The sequence below is a fragment of the Brachyistius frenatus genome, unplaced genomic scaffold (genome assembly GCF_029030835.1).
Source record: "Brachyistius frenatus isolate BFR_SWC_R1_liver_20210118 unplaced genomic scaffold, ASM2903083v1 Contig_297, whole genome shotgun sequence".
Taxonomy (NCBI): Eukaryota; Metazoa; Chordata; class Actinopteri; family Embiotocidae; genus Brachyistius; species Brachyistius frenatus.
The window spans coordinates 167,761-182,171 of NW_027210896.1; the positions used below are offsets into that span (position 1 = coordinate 167,761).

Genomic DNA, 14,411 nt, shown 5'->3' on the forward strand with positions numbered 1-14,411 from the left:
AACTGTACAACCGGACTTTATTGAGAACATGAACACACTTTAAATCCACTCACAGGTAACGTTCATCTCATCATGTAAAACACCTGCATCGAGTCTGGATATAAAATCTCCCAGATTGCACCTGACGCTGAGATCATGATTGTTGACAGTGAACAGCGTGAAGCAGAAGTCAGCGAGTATCTGAATATGTACAGCTCATTATCAGCATCAGGACCAGAAGCAGTGTAATAAAGCGTCGCCATGGAAACATCCCTAATAACATGTTCATCAGGATGATGGAGGACAGAAGGACGGCTGCGACCTCAGACATTAAAAGAAGAAGCTGAAATCAAACAGGAAGTCTCCTCTGGTCACTTTTGTCCTTAAATCTCACTTTATTCAAACAGTTCATCTATTTATTTATAAATGTCAGTGCGGCAAAGATGCCCCCCCCCCAAAAAAAACAAAAAAATTCTAGAAACAGATTTGCTTGTTTCATGTTGTTTGTAAAGCTGCAGTCTGTCTGTTTGCCTCTAGGGGGCAGCACTTGCACCTGGGACTCTTCAAAATAAAAGCAGCAGCTGCATCATTAAAAATCAGACTTTAAGGGCTCAAAATGACACAAATGACGTTTGCAGTGCGTTAATTTAAGTTTTAAGCTGTTTTACATGTTACATGATGCAGCGACCTCACAAACACACACACACACACACACACACACACACACACACACACACACACACCACAGACACACAGCTATGAACACAAAGATGAACACATCAGAAACACCGTCTGCTGCCTTAATATCAGCGTTATATTAAAAAGCTCCTTCTGCTGGACGTCCATCCAGATTCACGGTGATCAGATCAACAGTCTGAGGCCGGGCGGCGTCATGGAGTCGTTGTGGTGGGCGGGGCTAATAAAGACGTTACATATGTGTGTTTTACAGGAATCAGTCCACTTTCTGTCACACTGCAGCTCTGCTTTCATTCATTAATTATCTCCAATGATTTAAAATTGCCATATTTATAATTTTTAGCTGTTAAACCTCCATCAGTTCACTACTAATTCTATTTCCTGCAGGCTTTTATTTTGAAACGCCTGCAGGAAGTATTGAATTTAACTGATGGAGGTTTAACTGGTAAAAAAAACTAAAGTAGAAAACAGATTTTAGGATTTAAAGAGGAAGTGAGGATGACATCACTGCTTTTATTGTCTCACACGTTTCGTTGTGTTTTTGGTGATTTGGATGAATTGACTCTTTAAGATTTCAAAATAAAACACTAGCTCTCCTCTCTGAGGATCCTTCAGATCAGAGAAAGTCTGTGGCAGGAAACTCTCTCTGAGTTAAAAAAATACCTTATTCAGCAAAACCCAAACATGGAGCAACTCAATGAAACACAAGTCAGACAGGAAGACAGTGGGATCATGGGAAATGTAGTTCTGCTCAGACACACCACGCTGAGGAAAACTGAGGAGGAAGTCTCTTATTGTGAAGGAGACGTGTGCAGCAGGAAGAGGAGGATCCTAGTTGGTGCGCAGCAGGTTGCTGAGAACTGGAATTTAAAACAAGAAAGTTCATCAAACACTTCAAACCTGAGACTTTAACGACTTTCACATCCATCTCTGATACGACATCATTAAATCTACAAACCTGCTCATTTTTAAAAAAATAACTCAAATGATTTGATCTAGTCAAACTACTGTCAAATATATAGCCAGGGAGTATGAATAAAGTCCAGCTCACTACCTGCTGTCCACCACCAGGGGTCAGCCTACACACAAAGACTCTTATATAAACTGTTGGCTCAGCTGTTCATTATAAAAAACATAATACATTTATTTTCTCATATCGTTTCAGCAGCTTCATATTTCACTTTATATTTAATTATTAACTGATTTTCATTAAACCGGGTCTGTGATTATTAACGAGCAGCAGCTGATCTTATCCTGTCCCAGACAGACTGATGGGCGGAGCTTAGACAGACTGATGGGCGGAGCTGAGACAGACTGGTGGGCGGGGCTTGGACAGACTGATGGGCGGAGCTGAGACAGACTGGTGGGCTCAGCTGATTATTAAACCTGAACAATCAGTGGATCCAGATTGTGATGCAGATTTTTAATGACTCTGATTCTGTCTGTTCAGACTCTAATAAATAAACTAAATAAATAAAATAAACTGTACTGTAACTGGAGCTGCAGTCTGAACCAGATGGTTCTGACACTTTAAAGAGTTTAAACTGGGACACACAGCAGGACAGTTATAAATATAATATAATATAATATATACATACATATATACAAATATAATGTGTTATTAAAGATGTAATGATGCATCAACCATGAAAGAAACTGACCTTGAGGCTCTGAGTGAGTACCGTGGTGTCCTTTCCCACTCTCTGGATCTGCACCTGAATGCCACACAGTGTTATTATTATTATCATGATCTGCACTTGAACGCCACAGTTATTATTATTATCATAATCTGCACTTGAACGCCAGTGTTATTATTATTATTATCATGATCTGCACCTGAACGCCACACAGTGTTATTATTATCATGATGATACATAAACATGTTATTGTTAATGAGGTGATGAACTCTGACCTCCCTGCAGCTTGAAGCAGAGCTTCTTCTTCTGGTAGGCAAAGTAACTGGAGGCTGCTCCCAGCAGGGCGACGCCCACGGCGCTGACGATCCCCGCGATCGGACCGGACCCGCCTCCGGCTGCAGAACCAGAACACAGCTCACACAACTAGAACACAGCTCACAGAACCAGAACCAGAACCACTCTGTTTATCACGTGATTCTGGTTCAAAAAAGACAAATTGGGATAAACGACTGAAATGAACAGCTGAGGATGTGACAGATGTTTTGGTAAATGCTTGTCTCTGATTGGCTGGTTGGGATCATGTGATCACATATTCAGTGGCTTCTTTTCAGAAGATTGAACTCTTCAGATCAGTTCTTTAACAGATAAATGAGCTCAGTCTGTCATAACATCACTTCTCCACTAGGTGGCAGCCAACAGCCTTCAATGCCAGGATGAGCTGGCACAGACAGAAAAGTTCCATCACACACTGAAGAAAAACATGAGGTGGAAATACAGGAACATAAAAACCATAAAGACAAAAAATAAACTAAAGAAGACGCAGACAACGAGTCGAAGAGAGAAAACGATGGAGTCTGAAGACTAAAATGGAAAAAAAAGAAAGAACGAGTCGAACAACAAGAATAAAAACAAAGAGAGAGAGAGGACACACCCTGGGCGGGGCACACACACACACACACACACACACACACACACACACACACACACACACACACACACACACACACACACACACACACACACACACACACACACACACACACACACACACACACACACACACACCCCTCTGGGTTATGACTCATTGTGGTTGTGTGTGTGTGTGTGTGTGTGTGTGTGTGTGTGTGTGTGTGTGTGTGTGTGTCTCCACATGCTCAGCATTTTCCGGCAGTAAGTCATCCAGTCGGCTGTGGTGTTACAGTTTTAATGTACGGAAACTCCTCTCTCTCTCTCTCTCTCTCTCTCTCACACACACACACACACACACACACACACACACACACACACACACACACACACACACACACACACACACACACACACACACACACACACACACACTCCTCTCTGCAGGATATTTTCTCATCATGTATTTTACATGTGAATCTTTCTGTTCTCTGAATTCACTTTATTATCTTTATAAACAATCTTAGGTGTTAAAAATCCTCCAGGACAGAAATAGATGAGTGAAGTTAGGTTAGGTAAGGTTAGGTAGGTCAGGTTAGGTTAGGTAGGTTAGGTTAGGGTTAGGTAGGTCAGGTTAGGTTAGGTTAGGTAAGGTTAGGTTAGGTAAGGTTAGGTAGGTCAGGTTAGGGTTAGGTAGGTCAGGTTAGGTTAGGTAGGTTAGGTTAGGTAGGTTAGGTTTAGGTAGGTTAGGGTTAGGTAGGTCAGGTTAGGTTAGGTAGGTTAGGTTAGGTTAGGGTTAGGTAGGTCAGGTTAGGTTAGGTTAGGTTAGGTAGGTTAGGTTAGGTAGGTTAGGGTTAGGTAGGTCAGGTTAGGTTAGGTTATCATATTTCCTCATTATAACTATGATTATAACGTTCTTCTGCTTTTACACAAACATGTCTTGTTTGAACAACTTGTCACTTTTTTATCATATAAACTGCTTTTGCTGTCAAAAAATGACCTTAACTCAGTTTCTGTCTAATAATAAGAAATATGACAATAATAACAGAAACTGAGCACATTATTACATTATTTGATCGGACATCACTGAGTTTATAACTATAATAATCGCTGTTGTTATATTATTGTGTATTTTATTTAATTATACTTTTCTTTTCAGTTGACTGTATTATTAGTGTACAGTGTGTTTATATAAATCTGTATATGTGCAGTTTAATACTACATACACACATGTACTTTACTTCTTCTGCAGACATATTATTAATATTAATATTTGCAGGTATTCCATCTTTCTGTGTTTCTGCTGTGCCAGTGAGATCAGTTCATTGATCCTGTTTGTCCAGATGTTGGCATCATGACTCGTCACATTCTGTATTGAACACAAGCGGCTTTTATTCCTCTGCAGCAACATTACACACTCACAATAACTCATAATAATAAAACTTCCAGAAAGATCCAAAAAAAGCCTGTTTCATGAGCCGAGTGTCACAGAGGGAAGAACAGGCCAGCACGCAGAAATATTCATTTAATCTAGTTAGAAAACACGAAACAACACAAAGTAAACAAGAGGATGAACCAAAAAAAAAATCATAAGCCAGGGCCTTTAATAACCTCTCACTTCCTGTCTACAACCAATCAGGAAGGTTCTCATCAGACCACCTCATGTTTAATCCTAACATTAGAGTTATATGTAGTTCGAGGAAACCTGAGTTCAGGCTCCAATAACACATGATGAGTCAGCACATGAACAGGAGAGCTGGGTGGAGACAGATGGAGGAATGTAACCCTGGAGAGAGAAGCCTCCAGTTCAGATTCTGTCCGTCACCATCTTTGCTAGTTCAGAGCGGTTTGGAGCAGGAAGTGACCATATTTGGACGAGCTGGGGGAGGAGCCAGCGGTGGATCTGACCGATCTGATCGGAAACCTGACAATACTACGTCCCGCCCACCGATAGCTGTAACCTGACTGCACCACAGGCCTGTCAATCAAACAGACACGCCCCCAAAAACAGGTCTTCTTGAATCTTCTTTTCTAATGAATGAGGGATTATTTTCAGATGGACCTCCAGAAAACTAAGAAGAAGGAGTGACTTTAGCTAACAACACCGAGATAACTGATGGACACATTTTATTCACTTTGGATTTGATGAGAGAAGTTGAATGGGAGTCTATGGAGCCGGAGGCTTTTTGGAGCCGACCTCTAGTGGCACTCGCTGGTATTGCAGCTGAAGATGATTCTACGCCGGTTCAGTACCGGGAGGTTCTGTAAATTCCGAGACTGCAGCTGAAACAAGCTGCACGTCGAGGCCACAGCAGCGTTACTGTGGCGACTTTAACACACGCCTACAACTCTGTCTCATACTGACATGAAGCAGCTGAACTCATGTAACAGGTAAAAGGTCAGAGGTCAAGGACTCTGGTCACATTCTGACACTAACATGAAGGGGTGGACAAAATAACCAGAACACCTCAGTGGTCCTCTCAGGCAGACTGAAGGTCCTCCTGGTTTTAAATCAGAACTAATCTCTTTGTCAACATGAGCTGATTGGCTGATGACAGATGCTGGATTAGATATATTTTATGCTCGTGTCACTAAATCAGAAACATAGTTATTTCCTGTCTTTTGATTTAACGAATCAAAATAAGCTTCATACATGCACAATGCATGAATGTGTTAAACAGTCCTGATGTCACTGTAGTAAAGAGGTGTTCACCACCAGGAGGATTAATTTATTAACTCAGTGTAAACATACAGAACAGGGCAGAAACACAAAATCACCTCAACACACAAATTCCCAATAAATAACATCATCTCCATAAAACCAGTTAAAACAGATACATTGGAATATAAAACATAAACATCTGTTTTTAATGATACTTGCTGATCTACGGAGACAAAGTCAAATAAACAATCTCACCACCACATGTATGTGTTACTACAACAGTGGGAGGTGTTCCTGGTATTTTGTCCAGTCCCTTACACAGGTGTAACAAGAAGAGTTCAATAACTGAAGGAAATAAAAGATATTCATAAAAAAAGTACCCCATAAATAAAAAACATAACTCAATAAAGATCATTCTTTATCTCAGAAAACACGAATCCTCTCTCTGCTAACAACCTACAAAAGAATTTATCACAACCTGAGAGCCAGTCACAAGAGATAGAGCCTGAGAGCCAACCAGAACAGAGCTGCAGCCTGAGAGCCAACCAGAACAGAGCTGCAGCCTGAGAGCCAACCAGAAGCCTCGGTGTCTCAGGGCAGCGCCTGCAGCAGCTCCATGGCTCGCTGCACCAGAGGAGATAACACCTGCTTCAGGTGAGACATCCACATTAAGAGGTCCTCAGGAATGTTAGCATTTAGCATCTTCAGGATGTGTCCACACAGAAGGTCAGGATCTGCAACGACACACATCGAAGCAGCTTTTAGACCTGAGATCAACCTCACCTGAGATCAACCTCACCTGAGATCAACCTCACCTGAGATCAATCACCTGAGATCAACCTCACCTGAGATCAACCTCACCACCTGAGATCAACCTCACCTGAGATCAACCTCACCACCTGAGATCAACCTCACCTGAGATCAACCTCACCACCTGAGATCAACCTCACCTGAGATCAACCTCACCACCTGAGTTCAACCTCACCTGAGTTCAACCTCACCTGGAGCCTGAAACATCCCGCCGACTGATCCTTCTCTAAATATTAATTACGGTCATACCCAACCAGCCAATCAGCTACCTGCTCTCAGAGACTCACCTGAGACTAATAAAACTACTGGATCAGGAAACACAACAAGAAACAGGAAGTAGCAATAAAAGTGAAGGACGTCAGCTCAGAGAAGACGAGGACCACAGAGACAGAAGACAAAGACAGGAAGGAGGCCGACGTCTCCGGAGACACTAGAAGCATCACAACGTTTACTACTCCAGGAAGTAGTCGGACCCTTAGCAACCACCTAGCAACAGAGAGGATTTCTAGTCTCCAACTGAATAAATACAGAACATAGAAACACTAAACTGATCAGCGAGACCGCTGAAAGATCAGACAGGAAGTCTATCTACTTAGAACTACTTCCTGTAACCGAAAAGAGATCTGAGAGCAGCAAACAGAAACGAGGGCACACTTCCTGTTGGTGAAAAACACTGACGGAGCATCTCACGGAAAGATTTACTTTCTAAAATAAACTTTTAAAATTATATAAGTTTTCATTTCCATGTTTTGCAGCGGTATATTTTCAGTGAAAGTTATTTTCAGTGCGATAGTGGAACCAAATTATGGGATCGTTTATAAAAAGCTGTTTCTCTATAAAATGTTTAAAAGGAGCTTCGGAAAACATTTAACTGCTGTTCTATAATCTTTAGTTTTTTTATTGACTTTATTGTTTTTGCTGTGGTTGTTTTTACATTTTGTTGTTATTAGTTTTCATTATTTTTTATGTAGAAATATGATTTCTGCGTGTAAACTGTGTTTTTCAGATGAGCTCTGGTTGTTTCTGCCTCTTCATCAAATCAAAGTTCGGTCTTTGTATTAAATTGTGATCAGTGTGTGTTAATGAAAGTGTTTGTGAGATTTCACATGTAGCTTTGACTTACAAATGTATATTCAACCAACTCAAATATTGTGATAAATATCATAGTTTGGCTGAATGTTGATATATGAGGATATGAATTATGATCCAGATCCTCCAGACACACTCACATCATACCAACTTTAAAAAACCACCAAGCATCAGAGCAACATGAGCAGAGGTCAGAGGTCAGATTTACCTTGAGGCTGATCAGCACCACCTGTCAACAAAACACAACTCTAATTAGTATTATTATTATTATTATTACAGTCACATATTCTTTCAACTATTATAATAATTAATACACATTTATAGGTGAGAGGTGCTTTAGTTATTTGCCCCGACACATTCATCAGACTGGAGGACTCAGAGCGGATCAGAACCACCGGACTCGGCTAATGCTAATGCTAATGCTAATGCTAACATGGTGCTGATGTTGAGCGGATGACGTCATCGTGTTCATTTCTACGTTGGCTACAAGCTGATGAAGATCTGAGGTATCAGCGCTGAGCATGAGGAATATTACTGCGGAATCAGAACTGTTCTGGATTGATGACCCAGCAGCAGTGATTCTGAGATTACCGCAGATCTTCTTCAATAACTAAAAACTGTTAAACAGACGTTTGGAATAAAAAGATTTAAGAAGTAAAAGAGTAAAGCGTTTACCGTGCGGGTCGTAGCCAGGGTCTCCTCCATTACCTGCATTAATACAGAAGAAGAAGTGAGCCTCGGTCCAGTCTGCTCACGGTGGTCCTCCACAATAAAAGCCTGACTCGGTCCAGTCTGCTCACAGTGGTCCTCCACAATAAAAGCCTGACTCGGTCCAGTCTGCTCACAGTAGTCCTTCACAATAAAAGCCTGACTCGGTCCAGTCTACTCACAGTAGTCCTTCACAATAAAAGCCTGACTCGGTCCAGTCTACTCACAGTAGTCCTTCACAATAAAAGCCTGACTCGGTCCAGTCTACTCACAGTGGTCCTTCACAATAAAAGCCTGACTCGGTCCAGTCTACTCACAGTAGTCCTTCATAATAAAAGCCTGACTCGGTCCAGTCTGCTCACAGTAGTCCTTCACAATAAAAGCCTGACTCGGTCCAGTCTACTCACAGTAGTCCTTCACAATAAAAGCCTGACTCAGTCCAGTCTACTCACAGTAGTCCTTCACAATAAAAGCCTAACTAGCTGCACTGAAACATGTGCTTCTAATTCCTGCTGTGGCTTTTTGTTGCTGCTTTCTTCTTTGGTAGAAGAACAACTAATGACTTCCATCCCTCCAGTGAACTCAGCCTCTGTCTCTGTCACAGACGTCTGTAAAAATGATCAACAACATCTCCGACTATGAAAACACATTCAGGAACTGAGTGGATTAAAACTTAGAGTTCACTCCTACAATAACATTTATTATGAGGTTTTATTCACTCATATTCTTCTTTGGGGAGTTTTAACCTGCATTTGTGGACGCAGCAATGAACTGTGTTCGCAGACGATGGTTTTCACAAGTGTTCCTGAGCCCATGCAGTGATTTCCACTCCAGAATAGTGTTTTTAATGCAGTGCTGCCTGAGACTTGTGTTCAGAGATTTCTCCAGATTCTCTGTCTGCTCCAGCTGAAGCCCACTTATTCTTTTCTTTCTACATGTGCAGGATGATCCGTGTGACCGTGCTGCAGGAGGCGTTCAGGGACAGTACGGAGGTGCAGTTACAGTCTTTACAGAGAACCGACTGCAGGCTGTGTTGATGAGTTGTTACACCGCCGGACTGAAGCACTTATTCTGTTCCATCAAACACAAACAGGAATACAAACACCTCTGAAACACTTTTATAAGTCTTCCTTTGATTACAAAAAATAAGAAATCACTCTAAACTACAAACCAAAACTCAGTGACATCAACAGTCGTCTCTCAGCATCACAAACAATTCAACAACATCAAATAATAAGAACGCACTTCAAACTGTTCTTATTTAATGTGACTCAGTGATTCAGTCCAACAGCTCATCTGTGTGTTTCGCTGGTTTCCAGGACTGAAGGGAGAAGACAGTCACCGCGTCATGTGACGCAAAATGAACACCAACAGTCAGATCAGAAGTCGTTACCATGACGATATAAATAAAGAGTTGTTGTCCTGAGCCTGCTGAGTCAGCAGTAGTGAAGGACAACACAACACAACAAGAAGACGATGAGGAGTCACTAAGTGTCTACAGAACATAGAGCTGCTGTCTGTCTGTCTCTCTGTCTTTCTGTCTGTCTCTCTGTCTGTCCATCTCACCTCCTGAGTTCCCTCCATCAGGTTTGTAGTCTCCTGCTCCAACGTTGACCAGATCCGAGTCATCGAATGTCCCTCCACCTGAGAAGAACCAATCATCCTCATCATCCTCATCCTCATCATCATCATCATCATCTTCATATCAAACTACACACAGGACGACAGGAGGAAACATGAACACAGGAAGTGATGGTGTTTGTGGGAACCAATCAGTGGGCAGATTATTACAGGAAGTGATGAAAGCTCAGAGACTCACCTCCTCCTCCCCCTCCCTCCCTCGGTGGGTTGACTGCAGGTTTGTCAGGTTTGGGGTTGGGGTCTGAGGAGACATGATGAGCTTCATTAATAAGAATGAGTTATGATGCAGTGATACAGTTAGAATTATATTTAACTTTTTAATCTTTAAAACTAGACAAGAGAAGGTTTTATTTTCTATTTTTTGATGGAAACTGTCTGAAATCATTATTTGAACTGATTTGAATGATCTTGTATGATTTCAAATTAAAAGCTCCCTCTAACAGTTTATTAGAGAGAAACTTTGATTTCTAAAAAAAGGCTTTTATTGTGAAACATTTGCAAGAACGTGTTGTGACTGAAATCAGACATTCTCACTTTATTAAATGAAAACAATGGAAATATGTATCACTGACTGTTGTGTGTAAACTTGTTACCGTAGTAACAGTGGTCAGAACCATTGTTAGTTTTATATCAGAGTATTTCAGTCGTCTTTACCTGGTTTGAGAGCGTCCTCCAGATCGAATCCAAAACTATCACCTGAGACACAGAAACACACACACGGTACACATGTTACATGTATGTTCACGTTCAGATCATTGTCTGTAAACATGAGATCAGTAACATGAAGACACCCACCAGAGTCTCCTGAACTGGGCTTCTTTGGTTTCTCAGTCTGAGTCTTTGGCTTACCTGTAGAGAGACTCAGGTTAAACACCGTAAAACACTGTTGCCCTATTTTGAAAATCTCCTAATAATAATATAAATCATCATTAAGATATAGTTATGTTAAATAGTGTTACCTTATTTTGAAAATCTCCTAACAATAACAATATAAATCATTATTAAGATATAGTTATGTTAAACACTGTTACCTTATTTTGAAAATCTCTTAATAACAATATAAATCATTATTAAGATATAGTTATGTTAAACACTGTGTTACCTTATTTTGAAAATCTCATAATAATAATAATAATATAAATCATTTAAGATATAGTTATGTTAAACACTGTGTTACCTTATTTTGAAAATCTCCTAATAATAATAATAATAGTATAAATCATTATTAAGATATAGTTATGTTAAACACTGTTACCTTATTTTGAAAATCTAATAATACTAATAATAATATAAATTATTATTAAGATGTAGTTATGTTAAACACTGTAACCTTATTTTGAAAGTTCTGTTTAAACACAATTATTACCTTCATCCACAGCGTCTCCCAGATCAAAGCTCAAACCACCTGGGGAACACGCACATTACACACTGAACACATCATTATACACAAGGTGTGTGAGTGTGTGTGTGTGTGTGTGTGTGTGTGTGTGTGTGTGTGTGTGTGTGTGTGTGTGTGTGTGTGTGTGTGTGTGTGTGTGTGTGTGTGTGTACCGTCGGGCTGAGGGTTGTCCGGGGTCTTGGGCAGCTCTTTGGGTTTAGCAGGTGTTGGTACTGAAGGAACAAACACAGTTACAGTCAACGAACAATCAACGATGTCTGATGGTAAAAAATGATATGGAGAGAAAAAGACTTACAGGGATCACCGATGGCGTCTCCAAGGTCAAACTCTGGAAGAAGAACACGTGAAGAAGACGTGAAGAACATGCGAAGAACACGTGAAGAAGACGTGAAGAACACACGAACACGCGAAGAACACGTGAAGAACACACAAAGAACACGTGAAGAACACGTGAAGACTCACAGCTTCCTGTTTACTTCATAGTAGAAACACATGTTTGAATGTTGCAGGGAGTCATGCAGTGTATCTACTGGTTGCCATGGCAACACTGACTGACACATGGAGCAGTCAGTAGCTCCACCTCTACGTCTGATGTCAGACCATCATCATCTTTATCATCATTACATTTCATTTTTCTGACTCTTTTATCCAAAGACTTACAATAAGTTCATTTCAACCATGAGGGTTCAAAACCAGAACAACAAGAATCAAGAAAATACAATTTCTTCCAGAAAGCCAAACTACAAAGTTCTATCAGTAAGTTCTATTTTAAGATACTAAAGTTCTACTGTTCAAGGTAAAAGGAGAGGAGGAGGAGGAGGAGGAGGAGGTGTGTTTTTAGTTTGTGGTGGAAGATATTCAGAGTTTCTGCTGTCCTGATGTCGTTGGGGAGCTCATTCTACCATTTAGGAGACAGGACAGCCAATCATCATCATCATCATCATCACCACCACCACCACCACCATCATCATCATCATCCCTTCTTCATCATCATCATCCTCAGCAGCAGCTCTGTGAGTGACAGCTGATTTAAACCAGTCCAGCTGTGGACATCAAGTCTCTTCAGACATTCATGATGTAAACGTTAAATAAATGATGAAGAACATGTTGCTGTCGGAGCTCAGAGCGCCTCCTGCTGTCAGAGCGCCCCCTGCTGTCAGAGCTCCTCCTCAGAGCGCCCCCTGCTGTCAGAGCCCCTCCTGCTGTCAGAGTGCCTCCTGCTGTCAGAGCGCCTCCTCAGAGCGCCCCCTGCTGTCAGAGCGCCTCCTGCTGTCAGAGCGCCTCCTCAAAGCGCCCCCTGCTGTCAGAGCACCTCCTGCTGTCAGAGCGCCTCCTCAAAGCGCCCCCTGCTGTCAGAGCACCTCCTGCTGTCAGAGCGCCTCCTGCTGTCAGAGCGCCTCCTCAGAGCGCCCCCTGCTGTCAGAGCGCCTCCTGCTGTCAGAGCACCTCCTCAGAGCGCCCCCTGCTGTCAGAGCACCTCCTCAGAGCGCCCCCTGCTGTCAGAGCGCTTCCTGCTGTCAGAGCGCCTCCTCAGAGCGCCCCCTGCTGTCAGAGCACCTCCTGCTGTCAGAGCGCCTCCTCAGAGCGCCCCCTGCTGTCAGAGCGCCTCCTGCTGTCAGAGCACCTCCTCAGAGCGCCCCCTGCTGTCAGAGCGCCTCCTGCTGTCAGAGCGCCTCCTCAGAGCGCCCCCTGCTGTCAGAGCACCTCCTGCTGTCATAGCGCCTCCTGCTGTCAGAGCGCCTCCTCAGAGCGCCCCCTGCTGTCAGAGCGCCTCCTGCTGTCAGAGCGCCTCCTCAGAGCGCCTCCTGCTGTCAGAGCGCCTCCTCAGAGCGCCCCCTGCTGTCAGAGCGCCTCCTGCTGTCAGAGCGCCTCCTCAGAGCGCCCCCTGCTGTCAGAGCACCTCCTGCTGTCAGAGCGCCTCCTCAGAGCGCCTCCTGCTGTCAGAGCGCCTCCTCAGAGCGCCCCCTGCTGTCAGAGCGCCTCCTGCTGTCAGAGCGCCTCCTCAGAGCGCCCCCTGCTGTCAGACAATCCCGTCCACCACCTCTTTACACACTAACTCTGAACTAAAAGACGAACTAAATGTTTAAAGTCACTTTAACGGATTCAAAACAACTTCCAGCTGCTCGCGCTCCATAATTATCTCTATGACGTCACTTAAACGAAAAGTCCACCCAACAACAAAGTACCAGTTATACAACAAACAACTTCTGTAATAACTGAACCGACTCACCCTGTGATAAAGTTCCGGTAACGAACAGGAGGAGAACCACCGTCACACCGAGCCTCATGTTGGCGGGAAAGAGCTGCATGTGCAGCCGGTTTTAGTCCGTGTGAGTCGGCGGCAGAGCTTCGTGGAGTCGGTGTGTCTCCTCGGAGTGTCTCCTTACACGCAGCGGAGCGGTTGGGCGTGTCCTTCCGCCGGAGGGCGTCACATGCTCGGAGATCCTTCACTCCTCCATCATCATCATCATCATCATCATCCATGGACACAAAGATAACAACAACTTTGCACTGGACAACTTCCGTTAAAGACCCCAATAACGCCCGTTCGTTTCAAGCCAAACTCTGTTCATAATATTTTCACGTTTTCTTGCCTTTAAACAAAACCTACAGAGCATACACCCAGCTGACGTCAGAGCATACACCCAGCTGACGTCAGAGCACACAGGAGCACTCACAATAGTGTCGGTGTGTTCAGGGACACTGAGACCTCGTTAATGAGGTTTTAGTCTCTGGAACAGAACAACCTGCAGAACTGGATCCGTGTAAGTTCACTTAAATCTCTAAATAAAGGACATGAAGGGTTGAAGTTCAGAGGAGCCTCCTTATTAGGGAGGAGGTGAAGTGTATTCTTAAATGTGTGTTTGGTTGTTCAGACTCGAGG

At 42.8% G+C, this 14,411-nt stretch overlaps 1 protein-coding gene across 2 annotated transcripts; it reads right to left on the reverse strand.

The window, feature by feature from the left end:
• Positions 1-13,934, reverse strand: cd99 (CD99 molecule). Of its 2 annotated transcripts, XM_069722605.1 has the most exons (13): positions 13,758-13,933; positions 11,823-11,855; positions 11,680-11,739; positions 11,495-11,533; positions 10,924-10,977; positions 10,783-10,824; positions 10,307-10,369; positions 10,054-10,131; positions 8,455-8,487; positions 7,988-8,008; positions 2,588-2,707; positions 2,337-2,390; positions 1-1,535 (listed from the first exon to the last, which is right to left on the reverse strand). In XM_069722605.1, exons 1-13 carry the CDS (start codon positions 13,834-13,836, stop codon positions 1,507-1,509), a joined length of 705 nt encoding a protein of 234 aa, XP_069578706.1. In that variant the 5' UTR covers positions 13,837-13,933; the 3' UTR covers positions 1-1,506. The 2 variants fall into 2 exon arrangements, with proteins under 2 accessions (XP_069578706.1, XP_069578707.1); XM_069722606.1 differs by lacking the exons at positions 1-1,535; positions 2,337-2,390; positions 2,588-2,707 and adding an exon at positions 4,586-6,614 and having other exon boundaries at positions 13,758-13,934.
• Positions 13,935-14,411: the final 477 nt, after the last annotated feature.